This window comes from Muscardinus avellanarius (assembly GCF_963383645.1).
Source record: "Muscardinus avellanarius genome assembly, chromosome: 15".
In the NCBI taxonomy this organism is placed as follows: Eukaryota; Metazoa; Chordata; class Mammalia; order Rodentia; family Gliridae; genus Muscardinus; species Muscardinus avellanarius.
The window spans coordinates 31,966,890-31,988,112 of NC_137801.1; the positions used below are offsets into that span (position 1 = coordinate 31,966,890).

General features: G+C 39.1%; 1 protein-coding gene across 2 annotated transcripts in view; it reads right to left on the minus strand.

The window, feature by feature from the left end:
* The window catches only part of ATL2 (atlastin GTPase 2), a gene marked incomplete at both ends in the record, with an annotated part of 59,490 nt that extends 39,256 nt beyond the window's left edge, over positions 1 to 20,234 (minus strand). For both annotated transcript variants that reach the window (XM_080710974.1, XM_080710973.1), the window contains one exon: positions 20,117 to 20,234. In XM_080710974.1, the coding sequence (XP_080567100.1) occupies positions 20,117 to 20,234 (118 nt within the window). The remainder of the gene's footprint in view (positions 1 to 20,116) is intronic.
* Between the last annotated feature and the right edge of the window lie 989 nt (positions 20,235 to 21,223).

Below are 21,223 nucleotides of genomic sequence, written 5' to 3' on the forward strand. Positions count from 1 at the left end.
AAACAAGGAATCGTTAAAGAAAAAGGCTTCCCTTCTAGCATGTACTCTGCAAAGTTTTAGAGCATCAACAAGAAAAATAATAAAAATGATAACTCTAAAAATAAGATCTTTCAAATAATAGAGTCCTATGGCACACTAAAGCTTTATTTTGTACCTAGAAGAGCTAGAAGAGGATCTAAGAAGCCATAATCAATGTGGCCAATCTAGTTAACAGAGAAAAAAATTCCTTTAAAAGTACTGAACATATAATCATTACTAAATAATAATTTACTTAAATACGTCATATTTATTCTAAATGTCTATAAAATATTTCTCCAATTTTTTTCATTTATCTTCAAGTAAAATAGATTACCTAAAAGAATCCCAATTAAAAATAATACACTAAGCCAGGTGTGGTGGTGCACACCTGTAATCCCAGTACTTGGGAGACTGAGACAATAAGATCACACGTTTACAGCTAGCCTCAGCTACTTTGTGAGGACTTCCCCAAAGCGGTGAGACCCTGTTTCAAAACTAAGAATTAAAAAAAAAAAATAGGGCTAGGGGTGTCGCTTGGAGGAAAAATGCCCCTGAGTTCCATCCCCAGTACCACAAAAAATAAAAATAAAAAATAGGGCTGGGGGCATACGTTGAAGTAGAATGCCCCTGGATTCAATCCCCAGTACCAGTACGGAAGGAAGGGAGGGAGGGAGGGAAGGAGGGAGACTTACTTATAGTAACTGATAACCTGGCTTTAACACTCTTATCCAAGAATCAATTAAGTGATAAAGTCTATCTAAGGTATTCCATAAAAAGAACCAAGTTAATCTTCACTCCCTAGAAATGGAGACTTCAAAACAGCAGCCATGACAATGACTAGGACTGTAAGGTAAATGCTGATAAAGCAGACTGTAACAGGTAAGATATGCGCCTAACTCCTTTGAATTAGTCCTAACAAAGAGCTAATCAGGCATTGTGTAGCTCTGGATATGATGAATCAGGAAGCATAGCAAGCATCTATGATGTATTGCTGGAGATAATTTTTTTTTAAATCTACATCTGGTCAAAGTTCTAGATATAACTACATGATAGAAAATACAGGATGCGGAGACAGGAGGATCACACAGGTTCAAAGCCAGCCTCAGCTACTTAGTGAGGCTCTCAGCAACTTAGTGAGACCCTGTTTCCAAATAAAGTATAAAATAGGTCTAGGAGTGTACCCCAGAGAGGAAAGGCCCCTGGGTTCCACCCCCAGTACCAAAAAAAAAAAAAAAGAAAAAAGAAAAAGAAAAAGAAAGAAAAGAAAAAAGAAAAAACCAAAACATATGTAATTTCACTGGACAAATTGCAAAAGCAGAGAGGGAAAAGGAAGAACCTAAATAAACTTTAAAAAAATGAAATGCAGTGTTTGAGCTTTAAGAAAATCAACTATGAAAACATTGAGACAGTCAGGAAAATTTTAAACTCTAGATACTTGATGTTGTTTCTCTACTGTGATAATGAAGTAGCTATTTTTTTAAAGTAATCTTTTAAGGACACAAATAAAACATTCATACTATCTGCTATTTCCTTCAAAATAATCTGTTGGGGAGGTTGGCTATGATGGAACAGTTAAAACAAAGTGACCATTATGTTGATAACTGTTGAATCTGGGAAATATAGGACTCTTGTTTTTCTCTTTTCTTTTGTACATATTTGAAAATTTCCATAATAGGAATATTCTTTTTTAAGTAGTGATGCAAATAAAGGGGTTTTTGGAGAATCAGTACGTGCTAGTGCTATTAGAGACAAGAGAAAGTCTCAAATATTCTAGAATCCTGCTTCTCAATCTTTTATCTACTTCTAAACGTTCTAGTAATTAGAAGGGAGAAAAGGGCATCACAAAAGACCAAAAATTTGTTTTCAAAATATACCATGCAAGCATGGTGATGCACACCTGTAATCCCAGTACTTGGGAGGCTAAGACAGGAGGATCACAAGTTTGCAATGAACCTCAGCAATTTAGTGAGGCCTTAACAACTTAGCGACTCTGTTTCAAAATAAAAAATAAAATAGGGCTGGAGCTACCTAATAAGAAATAAAATAAGGTTGAGCTATAGCTCAGAGGTAGGATGTCCCCTGAGTTCAATCCCCAGTACCACAAAAGGGGAGGGGAGAGAAGGGGATATACTCACACAAGCACATGCACACATATTCACGCACGCACATCACATAATTCTAAAATTTTATGTTTACTCTATCTAAACACAAGGAAATTATTGCCGCCTAAAATCTGGAAGCAAGAACTCTACCCTAAGAAATTCATTAACAAAAAGAAGGTACTCACATTCACTAGTGTGGAAGACTGAAAATAATCAACTTTAAAATCAAACCCACTAAAAAACACCCTACAAAAAAAATTCTAGTCCTAGACAGTTTCACTAGTGAATTCTACCAAACACTTATGGAAGAAATGATATCAATTCTATAAAGCCTTCCAGGGGAAAAAAAAGAGAAGGGAATATTTCCCAAATCATTTCATGAAACCAGTATTATACTGAAAACAAAACAAGACAAAACATACTGCAAGGTAACAAAACTACAGATCAATATTCCTCATGTATAAACACTAAAACTCTCAAAGTCTAGTATTCATGATAAAGAACTATTAGAACTGAATAAGAACTATTCCATTTTTAAATGGGTAAAAGATTTTAACAGACTGTTTCGGCCAACATTCTCACTCCTGTGACCCAATATACCTGATAACCACAACTTAGGGGAATATTTATTTGTTCAGTTCTGGAGGTTTCTGAGGTTTCAGGGCACATTAGTAGGTCATATTTGGGCATCTCAAGGCATGGTGCTGGGAAGGGGAGGCAGGAAGAGGAGGACGAGGAAGAAAGGAAGGGGGAGAGGAAGAGGGCCAGAGGCACACAAAATCCCCAGAGCCACACCAAAGAGCCACCTCCTCCATCTACACCTGACCTGCCTAGATTACCACCTTATCAATAAATCCATTACTCTATCAATGGATTTATCCACTGATGAGATTAGAATCCTCATGATTCAATTACATCACCTCTGAACATTTTTGCCAATGCATGAGCTCTTCTAGGGGACATTCAATATCCAAACCATAACACGGGCACTTCAAATAAAATAGTATTAATCATAAGTACGCACATGAGACACCACTACTCACCAGAAAGGCTTAACTGTTATAATGAGCAAAAGAGTGGAGTAACTGGTTCTCACTTATTTTTCAGGTGGAAAAGAAAAATTATAAAGCCACTTCAAAACACCTTTTGGCAATCCCTTTTACAAGTTAAAACATCTGCCATATGATCAGAAATCACACCCCTAGGTATTTGGAAAAAATAGACAATGACAACAAAAGAACATCAATGTTTATAGCAGATTTATTCATAATAGCCCCAAACTCAAAACAACACAAATGTTTGTTCATTTACTATAGGAAATGAATAAATGTGTTAAATACATACTAAGAGAGTACTATCCCACAATTTTAAAATATATTTTTCAGATAAATTTAAATAACAGTATGCTAAATGAAAGAAGCCATACACACGAAATTCTAGGAAAAGCAAAACTACAGTGATAGCAGATCAGCAGCTGCCAGAAACTGAGGGTAAAGAAGAGAATTGGCTACAAAGTGACACAAGAGAACTTTTTGAGGTACTGGAAATATTGTATTCTCATGACAGTAGGGGCAGTTACAAACTATGTATTTGTTGACATCAAACTATATTCCCAAATTAGTGAATTTTATGAAAATTATATCTCAAGGCAGATTTTTCAAAAATCAGATCCAGTATGTTGGCACACACTTGTAATCACAATACTTGGGAAGCTGAGTCAGGATGATCCCAGGTTCACAGCCAGCCTCAGCTACTTAGTGACATCCTGTTTCAAAATAAAGAATAAAAAAAAATTGGTCTGGGGTGTAGCTTAGAGGTAAAATGCCCCTGAGTTTCATCCCCAGTACTGAAAAAAAAAAAAAAATCAGATCCAGCCTATTTCTCTTAACATCTCTCTCTTGTGTTTATTAAACACAAGAATAAAAGAATACAACCAACCTCAATCACCTTCCAGAACAAAAACATTCTAATTTGTATTTTCCATTTCTAGGATAAATGCCCATGGCTATACCAATGTGATTAAAAACAAACTATCCTCCCATTCTGTCACCATTCAAATTCAAGTATTTTCTTGTGACCTGAACATAGGGCCTTAAAAACAATTTTGAATATCTGCAATGGTAACAAATTCATTCCTTTGTGGATAAATTCCTATGAGTACAATACCTAATCATGCCTACATATATTCTGTATAAAGAATAGAGTTATTATAAAGTTACTAATACTCAATTCCTTAAGAAATTCTGGAGCCTGACATGGTGACACATGCTTGTAATCCCAGCATTATGGAGGCTGAGACAGGAGGATGTGGTTCAGACAGTCTCAGCTACTTAGTGTGGTCCTTTGCAACTCAGTGAGACCTTGTTTCAAAAAAATAAAGACAGGGCTGGGGGTGTAGCTCAGAGGTTAGAATACCCCTGGGTTCCATTCCCAGTACCACACACACAAAAAAAGAAATTCTAAAGTTTTTTTATATTAAGGAGGATGAGCATTTTCTAAGTCCTACAGGTGGTTTTATGAATCAATATAATATACATATACTCCATAAAATAGATGTCACATCAAGATTCATGAAGACACACATTCAAGTTCTTGTACAAATGATTAAAAACTAGCTCCAATACTTAATATATTACTCATTCACAGGGGGTTTGATAGGTTTTGAGACCCAATGCACTCATTCTAAAGGAAAACACACAACTAGACCACTCACTGTTGTGGGTAGGGGTGTGGGGGGGAAAATGCGCCAAGACTTAATTAGTGTTACTGTTTCTATAACAGTTCTCAAACTCTTCGCAGAAATAGGAATCACCTGAGGATCCTGTAAAATCTGAGGCGGAGCTTGACACTGCATTTCTAATTTCAAGATGATGCCGAGTAACAAGGGTTATAATAGTTTATGTGTTAAGTATGTAAAAGCCATGCATTTAATTTTATTTCATGGTCATGACGTTAAAGCAAAGTTTTCAAGAAAAGAAAAAGGTTTTAAACTAAACTATAACACTCCATTCTTTCTAGGAATTTGGCTTATACTCTGTTACAACTAACACTTCCGCTTAGCTATTTAGGATTGTATATAAAGTACAAAAAAGACAAGGCATATAAAACAATTTCTATTTTTAAAAAACAGATGGATAAGTGTTTTAAAATGTTAACATGAAACTGGGCGTGGTGGCGCACGCTTGTAATCCCAGTACTTGGGAAGCTGAGACAGGAAGATTTGGATTTGTGGCCAGCCTCAGCTTCTTAGTGAGGCCCTTTGCAACTTAGTGAGACCCTGCTTCAAAATAAAGAATAAAAAATAGGGCTGAGAGTGTAGCTTAGAGATAGAATGCCCTTGGGTTCAATCCTCAGCACCACACACACACACACACACACACACACACACACACAAATGTTAACATGATGGCTGGTGTGGTGGCACATACCTAAAATTCCAACACTTGGGAGACTGAGATAGAAGAATCACAGGCTTAAGATCTATTTCAGCAATTTGCAAGACCCTTAGCAATTTAGCAAGACTCTGTTTCAAAATAAAAAATAAAACAGTTTTGGAGGAGTCTATCTCAGAGAAATAAAGTCCTTGGGTTCAATACCCAGTACCAAAAAAAATTAAAAATTAAAATATTAACATGGAAAATAGGCTGAGGCAGGAAGATTTCAGTCTTGAGGACTGTCTTATCAACATAGTGAGGTTATCAGCAACTTTAGCCAGACACTGTTTCAAAATAAAAAAAAAATAGGAGCCAGGCACCGTTGTGCAAGCTTGTAATCTCAGTATTTGGGAGGCTAAGACAGTAAGATCTCATTTTGAAGGCAGCCTCAGCTACTTAGTGAGTCTTTGCAACTTAGTGAGACCCTGTTTCAAAATAAAAAATGAAAAATAGGACTAGGGGTGTGGCTTGAAGGTAAAATGCCCCTGGGTTCCATCCCCAGTACTGCAAAAAAAATAAATAAATAAATAGGACTGGGGGTGTAGCACAGCGGTAGAACACCCCTGAGTTCAATCCCTAGCAACACGCGCGCACACACACACACACACACACACACACACACACACACACACACACGATAGGGGTTTAAAACTATTGATCTAGCGTGGTTATCAGTCACCTTATAAGTTTTTATGGCAATGCTGGGCCTTGCCTCCCAGAACAATGCAGCGTAGACAGCTATATTAACAAAGACACAAACTTGGATGTCAATAAAATATTTTTTTAACTGGGTGTAGTGGCACATACTTGTAATCTCAGTACTTAGGAGACAGAGATAGGAAGATTGCAAGTTCTTGGCCAGCCTCAGCTTAGTGAGGCCCTCCCAACTTAGTGAGACCCTGTTTCAAAATAAAGAATAAAAAATAGGGCTGGGGAGGTACCTCAGAGGTAGAATGCCCCTGGGTTCCATCCTCAGTACTTTAAAAAAAAATAAATTAAATAGCAAGAAGCAGCTATTAACCTATCAGATACTACACAAAAAAATTTAACTCATAATTTGCTCCTATAAAATAACGATCTTAAGAATTTAAAAGATTAAATTTCTCTCATACAAAACTCACACTTTAAAACAAATAACCAAAAGAAAAATACTGAAGACTCCAGAACTATTATTAGTGCCAATTATCAAATACTTTTCCCCACTAGTCCTGTTGGCAACAACCAAAGACCATTCTAAAAGATTCAGGCTTAAAAAAAAAAAAAAAAAAAAAAAACTCTATAAAGCATAGGTTCCAGAGGTTATTGTCTTGACATCTCCTTTTTAGGGAAAAAAAATACTCAGTGCAGCTTTACTTTTATTCAATGCCACCCAATTGCATCAGAAGTTACTACCATCCCACTGGATCATTCCAGGGAATCTATGCTCTAAAGTTATATAAGATCATTTATAATTTTCCCTCATTATTATCAAAGCAGGAAATGAAGAGGTTTTTTCTATAAGATTCATATATTACTTTCCATTTGAAATCTACCCTGTTTCCATAGTAACTAGCACTGATGTCACACAACTTTTGCAATTTTCACTTGAAGAATACTGTGGCATAGAAAATGCTTTTGTGCATGTATCTAAATACATGAAGCAAAATATAGATTATAAACTTATGAACTCAAAGTATGTCTCCCAAAGCTTGCATCAAATTTTAACTGGTTCTTTAACCCACACAATTGAATAAAAATGTACTTTAAGATAAAGAAAATATTAAAGTTAATTTAAATTAGATATTTTAAATGAGGTTGCAGTTTGAATTCAACCTTGTTGGCTAGATAAGAAATACTAGAACTAGCTGGGCATAGTGGTGCATGCTTATAAACTCATACTTTGGGAGGCTGAGGCAGGAGGATCACAGGCTCAAAGTCTGCCTCAATTAGGGAGGCTGTCAGCAACTTTGGGAGACCCTGTTTCCAAATATAAAATAAAATAGGGCCAGGGATATAACCCAGAGGTAGAATGCCTCTTGGTTCAATCCCCAGTACCGGAAAGGAAAGGAAACAACATAGAAATTCAGACATATTCTATTTAGGTTCTCCAAGTCCTCACACTAGGATGGATCTTTTTCCTTGTTTCGTTTCTTTCTTTCTCTCTCTTTCTCTTTCTCTTTCTCTCTCTCTCTCTCTCTCTCTCTCTCTCTCTCTCTCTCTCTCTGTGTGTGTGTGTGTGTGTGTGTGTGTGTGTGTGTGTGTGTGTGTGTGTTGTTTAAGTACTGAGGATTGGGCCTAGGGACATTCTACCTCTGATCTATACCCTCCAGCCCTTTTTTATTATTTCATGCTTTGGAACAGGGTCTAAGTTGCTGAGAATTTCACTAGGCTACTGAGGCTGACCTCCAACCTGCAGTCCTCCAGTATGTCTCCCAAGTACTGGCATTAAAGGCATAAGCCACCACACTGGGCTCTCCATTTTCTTCTAAAGGGGAAGTTTTGCAGAAAATCTCATCTCATGTCAAAACATAAAAAGGGTACTGCATCTGCTCTTTGGTATTTTGCAAAGTGAAGGTAATACACTTTTGTTCTGTGGTCCATATTTTTTAAAAATGAGAGTATACAATAATAAAGCTTTTCTGAGTTTATTAATTTTAGATATATTGTTTTTATACCCTAGAGGAATTCCTGCACATATGTACAAGTGAGAAACAGGACTCCTTGCTCACTAAAGTGTTGCTAGTAAAAAAAGAAAGTATAGAAAAAGGAAAAGAAACAACCTAAATATCAAGGATAATCTTTATGTTGAAGAACTAGAATCAATAAATAAAATCTACATTATTTACACATAAACTGCAAAATCAATGTTGAAAAATAATTAAGCTACAAAAAAGTTTGAAACACTAAATTTTTAAACATAATAAAATCCAACATACTGTTTATGAAATACATATGCACAATAAGAAACTATTGAAAAACCAGAAAAATGTACAACACTTCAGGATCAGTGTATATATATATATATATATATATATATATATATATATATATATGAAAAAAGGGAAGGTATTGGAAGAATCCCTCATCTGTATGGTAACTTTTATTTTGCTTTTAAAAAAGATTCAAAACCAGTATGGCAAATACTGTGTATTAAAGTGTTTGCAATAGGAATTGTGGGCATCTACTATATCTTTTTCTGTCACTTTTTTAAGTTTCAAATGTTTTTATTTTTATTTATTTATTAATAATTTGTTTGGAACCAGGGATTGAACCCAAAGCACCACACCTGCAGAGCAGGTGCTTTACCACTGAGCTATATCCCAGCCCAGTTCAAATGTTTTTAATGAAACATACTGCCTCAGAATTTACTTCCACAGAGAAGGGAACTTACATTCACTAATGACTTAATGTCTTTTGGCCAGGCATTGTGAAGGTAGTCCTACAAACAACCCTGTGACTTGGCTGTCACCCCCATTTAAGAGGGAGGGCCAGGCGTGGTGGCGCATGCTTGTAATCCCCGCGTTTGGGAGGCAGAGACAGGAGGATCACGCAGGTTCGAAGCCAGCCGCGTGCTGGCTTAGGAGACCCTGTTTCCAAAATGAAAAATGTAAAAATAGGTCTGGGAGTGTAGCCCGGAGGTAGAAGGGCTTCCAGGAACCCCAGTACTACCAAAAAAAAAAAAAAAAAGAGGGAGGAAATGATGTGAACATTCAAAAAAATGTTTAACAATTTTTTAAGATTCTACAGATAAAAAGGCATACATCAAAATTTCTATCTTTATATTAAACCCATACTGTTTCCATACACTGAACTGCCTTTCTTATAAAGGCAAGTAGTGAGACTCATCAATCTAGTGAGACCCCATTTCCAAGTAAGAAATAAAATCGGAATGGGTGTAGAAGGTAAAATACCTCTGAGTTCTATCCCCAGTACCACCACCAAAAAAAAAAAGAAAAAAAGAAAAAAAGAAAAGACATTCTGGAGATGGCTGCATCTCTCTGGCCCTGAAGGTCAGGTTAATGCCAACCTTAAATATGCAGGCTAAGAATGCTGGGTATCATCCCTGTGGAGAGCTAATGAAAATTTTGAAGCAAAAGAGTAAACAGATTAAAGCTATGTTTCAAAGATAAACTAAAAGTGATGAGTAAAAAGTATAGTAAGAACCTAAAAACAGGGAGATCAGATCTAAGGTAGCTAGGAGAGCCTGAACATAGAGGGAGAAGTCCAAAGTCAAGGTGACAGAAAAAATGGGAAAAGAAACATGTAAGAGCTGGTTTTTAAACATCCTTCTCTGGCTAGACAACAGATAACACCAAATTATTCCATATTTTTTGTAAAGGACATTCTCTTTCTTATCAGCTTTTATTAAATGACAATGTACTGCATTTCTATTTCCAAAAGGCTTTTTGATGCACTAAATCCTTAGTTTTGTAACATTCGATCAGGAATCCATCAAAGTGAGAATGTTTCCTTGACTCAGGTAAATAGCTTAATCATTCCCTTTCTAGCTTCAAAATTAACTTTAACACTAAAAGAAACCAGATCTGTAAGTTAGGAAATTTGTGACAACCAGTTGTAAGGGCACACACAGAGACACACAAGCTTAAATTTAGAATAAGGTTATCATGACAAATCTCAAAAAGGTATTTGCCAAGACCCTGTGAAATAGGACACTAAGTTCCATTTTACCACATCTCTACCACAGGTGACTATTATAGCAGCAGTTTAAAAAAAAAAAAAGTATTCAAATTCCAGACTTGTCTCAATACAGGCAAAATTCCTACTACCAGAGCAGCTATAAAAAGAGAATGGTGCCAAGACAAATACGTATCTTTTCAACTATATAAAATGTAACTAATTTGGAGAGAAAAAAACACAAAGGAAAAGGAAAGTCACAGTTTCCCACTACAGTCTCCTTTTTTTGCCCCTTCTCTATTTAGACAACTTTAGGACACATGTCAGGATTCTTTGTAATAAATAAATAATATGCTCAAAACTATGGGGACGGAAAACATATCACCACACTTATTAAGTCAGTTTTGGACTACTCAGACACACCTTTTTTCCAGAAAGTATACAATCATTTAAATCAAGGCTTTCTTCCATGTGGCTACAGGAAAAAAGCCCATATTCTTTTTTTTTTTTTTTTTTTTTTACTAAACAGAACAACACTATTTGTTCTTCTAGTTGCTTCTAATTACTTTTAAATACTTTTTAAGTATTCCTTTTAGATTGAAAATCTTTAGAAATCAGGGAAGAGCACTTAAATTACTTTATAAAGGTTACAAACATACTATCTTTTTATATTCAAGCAAGTGGTAGAAGCCTATACTATGTTCTCTACAAAACACCCAATCTTCAGAGCCTAACAAAACTCACCTGCCTCTGTAAATTTTCCTCACTATTAGCAGTTATTCTACTTCTAAACTTATAAACTTATTTATAAAGTCTCTCTGATCTTCCACGTATATGAAAGCTTGGAATGGAGATCTCTCTACACTTTTCTATGCAAGTATTCACAAGCAACTGAAGCCTCCTTATGAGAAGGGAGGGAGGGAGTACGTCGAATGGTAACATCAAAGGAAAAAAGCCAGTTCTGCGTATGATCCTGTTACCTACCCTATATTCTTCCTTCTCTGCTCTCCCAAAGGAACACGAATTCCAACCCCTTTACATTCTCTTGTTCTTTTTTAACCACAAGAGAAGGGATAAGCTTATCTGTATAATCAGTACATGCCAAATGTGTGTGTGTTTTTGAGGGTCTGGGGGGTGGAACCAAGGGGCACTCGACCTCTGAGCTACACCCCCTGCCCTATTTTTATTCTTTTATTTTGAAACCGGGTCTCACTGAGTTGCAGAGGGCCTCACTAAGTAGCTGAGGCTGTTCGCGAACCGTGATCCTCTGGTCTCAGCCTCCCGAATGCTGGGATTGCAAGCATGTGCCACCACACCCGGCTTGTGTGCCAAATGTTAAGACTATCTTTCAATCTTCAACTTTTAGGGTAGGCACTAACAGTTACAAAAACTGAAGGCTGGTGGTTATGGAGAGTTGAATCTACTCTGGACACTGAGGCTGATATCCATACTCTGGCAATAAAAAGACAGGAATAATTAATATTTTACAAAGAATTTAGAATAAAAAACAAAATAAAATATTCCAATAGAACACCTAAAGAGTAAGGGGCTGGCACTAAAGTCAAAAAGTTGCCAATTTAAGAAAAACATTTATCTGAAAGTAAGTTTAAAGCACATTATTCTTACCTAAAAAAAATACAAAATTAAAAAGCAAATATGAAAAGTAACTTCTTACATACAAAGGGACTTTTACAAAATAATAGGAGAAAAATAGTAGGTCAAAGAACAAAAAATTACAGAAATTACAAAAAAGTAATTTAATAAAAAGACAACTGTAATAAAGAAATACAAATCAGCCAGCCAAGGTGGCACATGCCAGTAAACACAATTAATCAGAAGGCTGAGGCAAAAGGATCTCAAGTTCAAGGTCGGCCTGAGCAGCTTAGTGAGATTCTGTCTCAAAATAATAAAAAGGGCTATTATTGCTCAGTGGTAGAGTGCTTATCTGGCCATGTGCAAAGCTCTGGATTCAATCCCTACCACCACAAAAAAGAAATACAAATTAAAAAAGTAAAATGCTCATTTTTTACTTATGTGTTGGCATTTATTTTTAATTAACAATACCCACTGTAAACAAAGGTATTTGTAAACAAGCATAAATCTACCCCTAATAAAGAAAAAATATGTACAATCTTTGTGAATGGATCTGGCCATGGGTGGCTTCAATCTTAAAAATGTACATGCCATCTGCCCCAAGTAATCCACTTTTAAGGATCTACTCTACAGGACAAGATTTATCTACAAAGATGTTTAGCCAACATTATTCATTAAGAAAAAAATCCCTACTCTAATAAAAGGGGGATTAAGCCAGCATGGTGATCCCTGCCTGTAACCTCGGTATTTGAGAGGCTGAGACAGGAGGATCCCAGGTTCGAGGAAAGTCTCAGCAAGTAGTGAGATTCTCATCAACCTAGGAAGACTGTTTCCAAATTTAAAAGGGGGGGGGGGGGTTGTAGCTCAGAGGTAGAAGCTTCTAAATTCAATCCCTAGTACCACAAAATTTAAATAAATATCCTATTGTAGAGAATGTTTAAGCACAGGCTGAAATATAATATGAAATAAAAAGCAGATTACAACAATTACAATGTGATATCTCAATTAAGGAAAAATTAAGTTACACATGTTTTAAAAAGCATATATCCTAAAAGATACTTACTAAAATGCTAGCAATTGTTGTCACTAGTTAACAAAATCTTAATTTTCTTGTTTATTATTTCTATTTTCTAAAGTCTCTTCCAAGATTTATGTTTTGAAATTTTTTAAAAGTTTAAAACTTTGTGCCAGACATGGTGGCACCCACTTGTAATCCCAGTACTTGGGAGACAGAGACAGGACTGCAGGTTCAGGGACAGCCTCTGTAAGTAGTGAGATTCTCATCAACCTAAGGAGACCCTGTTTCAAAATAAACCTAAGCTGTGGCACACACTTACGATCGCAGCATTCAGGAGGCTGAGACCAGAGGATCGCGGTTTGCAGACAGCCTCAGCTACTTAGTGAGGACCTTTACAACTCAGTGAGACCCTGTTTCAAAATAAAGAATAAAAAATAGGGCGGGAGGGGGGCGGGGTTGTTCAGAGGTAGAATGCCCCTAGGTTCCATCCCCAGTGCTGCAAAAAGAAATACTAAATTAATAAAACTAAAATACAGCAGGGTATGTATCTCCGAGGTAGAATGCCCCTGGGTTTTACCCCCAGTACCACACACACACAAAAAAAGTTAAAAACTTTTAGGACATAGCCGGGCATGGTGGCGCATGCCTGTAATCCCAGGACTTGGGAGGCTGAGACCAGAGGATCACAGTTCGTGGGCAGCCTCATCTATTTAGTGAGGTCCTCTGCAACTCAGTGAGACCCGGTTTCAAAATAAAGAATAAAGAATAGGGCAGGGGGTGTAGCTCGGAGGTAAAATGCCTCTGGGTTCCATCCCCAGACCCGGGGGGGAAAAAAAAAAAAAAAAAAAAAAACCTTTTAGCACATATAATTACCAATTACATGTATTAATTTAAAAGTTGGAACCAAGCAGGGCATGGTGGCGCACCCTTATAATCCCAGTACTTGGGAAGTTAAGACAGGAGGATCATAGGTTCGATGCCAGCCTCAGCTACTTAGTAAGGCCCTCTGCAATATAGTCAGATCTTGTTTCGAAAATAAAGAAAAAATAGGCCTGGGGGTGCAATCCCCAGTGTCTCACACACTCACGCACACACACACACACAAAAAAAAAAAAACAATAGCTAGGACTAAAAGCTCTGTCAAAAACAAGTTTAGCTGTAACTTAAAGATAACAAACTTCTATCCTAATATTCAGTTGTAACAAGACATTGAGTCACATCAGTCTTATCATTCAGCCTTCCCAAGAACTTCTAGCATGCTTCAGAATTTAGCTAGTTTTTGAGAAACAACATCAAAGTACAATGCCATTTTCCTGGAATAAAAAATGTCTCAACTCTACACAAAAGCTCACACAGCTAGTTCATAGTGTCATTAACTTTTTTCTTTTTTCTTTTCTTTTTTTTTTTTTTTGGCGGTACTGGGGTTCCTGGAAACCCTTCTACCTCCGGGCTACACTCCCAGACCTTTTTTATTTGAAAACAGGGTCTCCTAAGCCAGCACGGCTGGCTTCAAACCTGTGCAATCCTCCTGTCTCTGCCTCCCAAGCGCGGGGATTACAAGCGTGCGCCACCATGCCCGGCTTGTCATTAACTTTTTAAAAATTAAAGGACTAATAAAAACAAATTTCTGAAGATTTAATTCATAACTGCCTTCCAAAAGAACCCTTAAAAACAGAAGTGATTTTCCTGTAAAAACTTTTCTGCAATATGCCATTCAACACTCAATCCCTAGCCAGGTGTGGTGGCACCCATTTGTAATCCCATACGTAGTTTGTAATCCCACTACTTGGGAGGCTGAGACAGGAGGATCACTGGTTCCTGGCTGTTTATGGGAGTCACTCTTAGTATGGTCTCAAGTCAATCATTTTTTAGACATTCCTGTACATAACAGACTCAAGTTAAGAGTTTGCAGATATGCTGTTTGAAAAGCCAGTGCTTAGCAGGACATGATAGTGCTCATCTATAATCCTGGTTCTTGGGAAGCTGAGACAGGAGGATCTCAGACTCAAGGTCAGCCTCAGCATCTTAACAAGACCTTGTTTCAAAATAAAAAGTAAAAAAGGACTGGGAGTGTGGCTCAGACACAGAATCCCCAATACCACAAAAACAGCCAGTACTTAGAAACTGCCATAATCTTAAACTAAGAAATTACTTTATTTTGAATCTTATAATTCCAGAAGATGATTTTTTTCACATGAATGATTCTCTAAAATGCACGAAGATAGCTAAGAAGTATTAATATAAGCAAAACTGAACAAAAGCTGGGCATAATTCCAGTACTTGGAAAGCTGAGACAAAAGGATCCCAGGTATGTGGCCAGCCAGCCTCAGCTACTTAGTAAGGCCCTCTGCAACTTAGTGCAACCCTGTTTCAAAATAAAGAATAAAAAAAATAGGCCTGGAGCTGCAGCTCAGAGGCAGAATGCCCCTGGGTTCAACCTCCAGTACTGGGGGTGGGAGTGGGGAGAGGGGACTGAACAAACTTCCAAGTCATCTATTTAAAAATTAATTTTTAGTTCAAAATCTCATCTGAACAACCAAATATTGGAACTACCTCCAATAGACTGTTTGGCACTGGGTTAAGTACTTTAGTCACATTTAATACTCATAATAACCATATAATCAAACTATTTTCAGCATTTTACAGAAAGAAACTTGCTCACTACCTCTGCCCAAACTAAATCTTGCACATTGCAAGAGAAAATCATAACTCTTATTGCAAATGTATATACTATATGTAATAGTACAAAGTGACACATACTTACATATGTTACTGTATTTTATTACAGCATTACAAACTGTAAAGTGTTACCCTATCATCCGCTTCCCACAATAGCCTTGTTATAAGATTATCATTACTATATAGGAGAGCTTCAAAACTGAGAGCTTAAGCAAAGTCACTAAACTTATGATTCCTTATTCTTCCACTACACTGTCTTCCGCCTCTATGATTAAAGAAACATTGTTGCCACAATTGGCATTTTGCAATAAAAGATGAACTGTACAAGAGACCTTAGATATACACCTTTCATCAATTACAAATTTCTCCAACTAGGTATTCTCGTTACTGACGAGTTAGCAGGATATCCAGATACTGATTTTTTGGGGTGTCAATCATAAATACTAGCTGTATGAACAAAATGCATTAAGCTGACAGGTTAGCAAGAGAATACACAAGATTCTACTTCTAGTGGCCAGAAGACCAAATGTAAGTCAGTCAAAAGTACATGTTATCTCATTGGAAAAATAGAGGATGTATAAATGGCTTTTTCATGTCAAATGCTATTTCTAGTAGCTATCATTTGCCCCTAAAATATCAGTGTATAGCCATTTGTCCCAAAGTAGTGACAGTGGCCACTTAACACACATTTTCAAAGAGATATATTTACCAGTAACTTGAAAAGTCACTTGTTAAAGTTATTTTGACTTCTGACACTTGATGCTTCTCAACATCCCTAACAAGCAGAACAGTATTACTCCCTTCGATAATCGCTCTGCTCTCTATAATACATACCTTTTCTCTTCCTACTTTAAAATCTCAGTCCACTTAGTGTCTTGCCTTCTCATTCTATTTATTTATTTATTTATTTATTTATTTATTTATTTATTTATTTATTGGTGGTACTGGGGTTCCTGGAAACGTTCTATCTCTGGGCCACACTCCCAGACCTATTTTATATTTTTATTTGGAAACAGGGTCTCTTAAACCAGCATGATCCTCCTGTCTCTGCCTCCCAAGTGGGGGGGGGGGGGAGATGATATTACAAGCGTGCACACCTGGCTCCTCATTCTTTTTTAAATTACCCTCTTTTCTCCTTCCCTCACCGGTATGGTTTCAAATGTCACTTATTCAATAAACTCTTGTCTTGTCATCTCTAATTATATAATTATGTCCAATGAAGAAGGTACCTTGTCCTCCTTTAAGTCTCATGAGGAAAGTGCCTCAGTAGTTTCTGAAACTGTGTAGAAACCACCACATGGAGGATAACAACTAAATTCCTTCACTGGAAGGCTTTAAGAAAATCAAGACTAAGTGTTTAAAGTACTTTTTAAAATACCACCTATTACCCTTATTGCCACTGTATTTTCAGGTTGGTATTTTCTTCTGGCTACACACTTAAAGCTGAAGAGAAACTGGACATGGTAATGCACACTCACTTGTAATCCCAGCATCTGGGAAGAGGCTGAGACCAGAGGATGGCAGTTTTTTGGCCAAATAAAAAATAAAATAGGGCCAGGGGTGTAGCTTGGAGGCAGAATACCCCTGGGTTCAATCCCCTACTCCACAAAAATAAAGCTATAGAGAAACCCCTCAACTGTTGTTCTGTATCAGGAGTTTCAAGGAAGAGTGAAGGATGGGAAGAAACTAACTGGATAATGGATTCACTGTGAGATCAAGTTGTTATTCCACATTCACATCAAACTTCCTCAAGGTAAAAAAGAAAAATACCCAAACTCTCTAGAAAGTAAGAAACACTGGGATTTGAAAACCCCAAATGATTACAAAATCAGAATACTGTTAAAGAAGAGGAGGAAGAAAAAAGAAAAAAAAAAGTTGTTTTTCTATACCTACCCAGGAGATGACCCTCCTATAAAGATGAAAACCACCACTCATAAGCCGGGCATGGTGGCACACGCTTGTAATCCCAGCATCTGGAAGGCTGACAGGAGGATTGTGCAGGTTCAAAGCCAGCCTTGGCTACTTATTGAGGCCCTCTGCATCTCAGTGAGACCCTGTTTCAAAATAAAGAATAAAATATAGGGCTGGAAATGTAGCCTGGAAGTAGAATGCCCCTGGGTTCCATCCCCAGTAGAGAGAAAAAAAAAAAAAAGAAAAAGAAAAGACCACCACCATTCAAAAAAAAAAAAAAGAAAAAGAAAAAAGAAATTAACTTCTCCTCTCTTACATTTCTGACTTTTAAACTTTGTGAGCCTGCCAAACAGCTTTGCTTAAAATTGTATCAAACAGGTCTTACAATGGAGCATAAACAATTTTTAAATATACTGCTACTAAGTTCTACATTTAAAAAATCTATCTCCTCCCATTAATCTGTATGACAATGCACCAATAAAAAATAATAAAAAAAACTATCTCCAGCATAGCATTAGTCTTCCCAGTGCAAGCAATTGCCTAATACCATTGTGAGAAAAGATTAACAATTTCAAGAAAGTTATTTTTGTGAATATTACAATTAAAAAAACACACCTTGTAGGGTAGGAATGTAGCTCAGTGGTAGAGCACTTGCCCTAGCATGCCCAAACAGGGAAACATGACTTCTTTATCCCAGAGTTACAATACAGCCACCAAAAAAAAAAAAACCCGTAAAGTACTATACATATATGTGCACTCCACTTAAGGCTAAATATCATCTTTGCTCGTGGTATATTTTCCATTTAATAATTATCTTTTCTCCAACCCCCAAAAAGAACTTCAGAATTTCAAACACTTTACTAAATCAACTTGATCACATCTATAGAATTCTATCAACTATGTTGATATTTATTTGAGTGCCTATGTTTTCTACAAATCCTACATTCCTAAAAAGAGTAGGCATTTCTCTTGAGAAACACGTCTTCCTAAGACTTAAGTGACACCCAACTCACCCCAATTCTGCTCAACTTTACTTCTCCTGAAAGCAGAGTTTCTACATAGCCAAAAATAGCCCCTAATAATTCAGCCTGTTTGTTTGAACCTTCAACACAAATCTTAACACGTTTATTTGGTTTTTAATACAGTAATGAGTGAGTCAGAGCAAGGTGCTGTTTTAGACAGTCACTTGACAGGAATGGCTAACAAGTGAAGGTCTTCCAACCCCCACAACCAACAGACAAAATCAGTAACACATGAAAACACTTAACAAATGATGGGCCCTATTTATCAATGGTTTCGAGAGTCTCCGTTCTCAATGTACCACAAAGCAAATGTTCATAACCGAGACTGAGTTAAAATGTATACCTCTCCTAATAAGGCAAGTTCATAAAATAATTTGAAACTGCATCTAAAACTGTTGAAGAGAAAAGGCACATAATACCCTCTCCCCTAGTACTCAAAAGAACTAATATTAATCCACTTGCATTCCAAAACAACTAATTTCTTGAGAAACCCAACCAGCAGAGATCTAAGGCACAGCCTCTCTTCTCTGGTAGTATTTTTTTCCTATAGAGTGCTACCACTGTAAACAGTTCTGTCCAGTGCTGTGATTGGTGGACAATAATAAAATATGCTTTATTTCCTTTTCTTTTTCCCTTAGGAAAATTCTAGTTTGTCATTACCTCTGACATATGGGCTATCATGAATGATGAAGTATATTTATTCTAAATAACATTTCTATTAAAGTGAATCCCTGCCAGGCGTGGCGCACGCCTATAATCTCAGCTACTGGAGATTGAGAAAGGAGGACCGCAGGCCAGCCTAGGCAATTTAGCTAGACTGTCTCAAAATTGATAAGAAAGAAAGAAAGAAGGAAAGAAAGGAAGGAAGAAAGAAAGGGAAAGGAAATTTAGCTCAGCAGTAGTGTCCCCAGATTCAATCCTCAGTACAGCAAAATATAAATACCTAAGTATCTCTAGTATTTGAAACAAAATGAATCCTTGTGGTTAATACTTAATCAAAATGTTTAAATTTCATCCAGCATAACCTTCATCAGGTTGTGAAAAAAATCGGAAAACACAATCTTACTTCGTATATTTAATGTATACTGAGCCCCACACACCTCGCCATACTATTTATAAACCTCTGAAAAACTTTATACCTTTTAAGTACTGTTAAAATCCTTAATCAGGATTTCATGCGTTCAATTCACACCACGGCGAAGGATCAAATGCTAAACTCCTAAAAATAGGGGTGCTGTGTGTGAGGAAAACGCACAACACTGCGCGGCCAACGCAGCTGCGTCTGCGAGGGGGCAGGGGCCGGGGGCACACAGTAGGGCTGACACGCGGCCGGACGCGGGGCCCAGGCCGGGGGGCCGCGCGCCGCACCGCACCGCCCCGGGGCTCGGATCCCCGCCCGACCGAAACCCGGCCTCCCGCCCGCGGCGGCCGCCCGACCCCGCGCCCTCCCGCCCGGCTCGCGGCCGCCCCCCAGGGCCGGGGCGGACACGCCGCAGCCACGCGGCGGGCGGGCGCCTCCCGGGCGGCGGAGGGAGCGGGCGCGGCGGCCGGGCCTGGCGGGCGCGGGAGCCGGAGCCGGAGCCGGAGCCGGAGCCGGAGCCGGAGCCGGAGCCGGAGCGGGAGGACGCCGGGCAGCGCCAGCCGCCCCGCGCCGCGGCCGGTGCCCGCCGAGCCCGCGCCGCCCCCGGCCCGCCCGGCCCGCCGCGCCGCCCCGCCGGCCCGTACCTAGGGAGGTCGTGGACGAGACGTGGTTGACCCCGACGCTCGGGTCGCTGGTCCGCCGCCGGCGCCTCAGCCCCTGGTGCGGCTGCTGCCTTCGCGCTGCCTCGTCCCCCTCCGCCATCTTGTACCGATTTAAAATTAACTCCCCACTGACGTCAAACGCCGCCGCCGCTTTATCAACCTCCCGGGAGCCGGCCGGGCGGCCGCCAGGTCCTAGCGCCGCCCCCGCCGGCGGCCCCGCCCCCGCCGCGCCGCGCACGCCCCTCCCGGGCCCGGCCACGCCCCCTCGGCGCCCGGCCACGCCCCCTCGGGTCTGCAGAAACGGAAAGGCATCCCCGGAGATGCAGCCCTCCTCCCCGAGCCGTAACCCAGCTCTCTTCGCACCCCGTCTCTAGTGTAGATTCGTCCCCGCACTGAGGCTGCACTCGCACTCCTCCCCGCCTCGCCTTATCCCCGCTTCCTCCGCCACAGCTGCTCCCCTTCTCGCCCTCCCCACCCTGCAAACTGTTGCTGGTGCCCCCCCAGCCTCGGCGGATCTTTGGCTTCCCCTCCCGCCACCATCCCGGGGTTTGTTTGCATTCGCTGCCCATCTACAGGAGATCCTCCCCGACCGTCTTAACTGTGCAGACCACGCCCTCGCCCCCCTATTCTCAGCACCTCCCAGGGGCAAAGCAGAAAGCACTCTGATCAGAAGATGAATCCTTTAGATCCTTTTCTAACTGATGAGCCTTCTGGTGGGGATCCAGTGGCGTCCTGTACAGAGTTCAAGTTGCTTTTAAAAATAAATGCCAGCCTGGTGAAACATAGTTCCTATTCTCTTGGATTGCCACATCCCCGGCTGCATTAGAAATCTCATTCCTTTGGCAAAGACAGGAGTCCAGGTGTCCAAATGGCTCCTTGTCCAGGTCTCTTTGTAAGTCTAAAGTTCACAGCCTGTCATCCTGCGTGATCTTTAGAAAGACACTGGTGTCACAGAAGCTTGCAGGTGCTTTTATTGCGCTCTTTAGGGGCTGTTTGTTTCCTGACTTGTTTTCTTGTCTTTACAAAAAGGAAATTGGGAGCTCCTGGGCTTCCTAACTCCGTGAACACTGCCTGGTCTAGCCAAGTCTT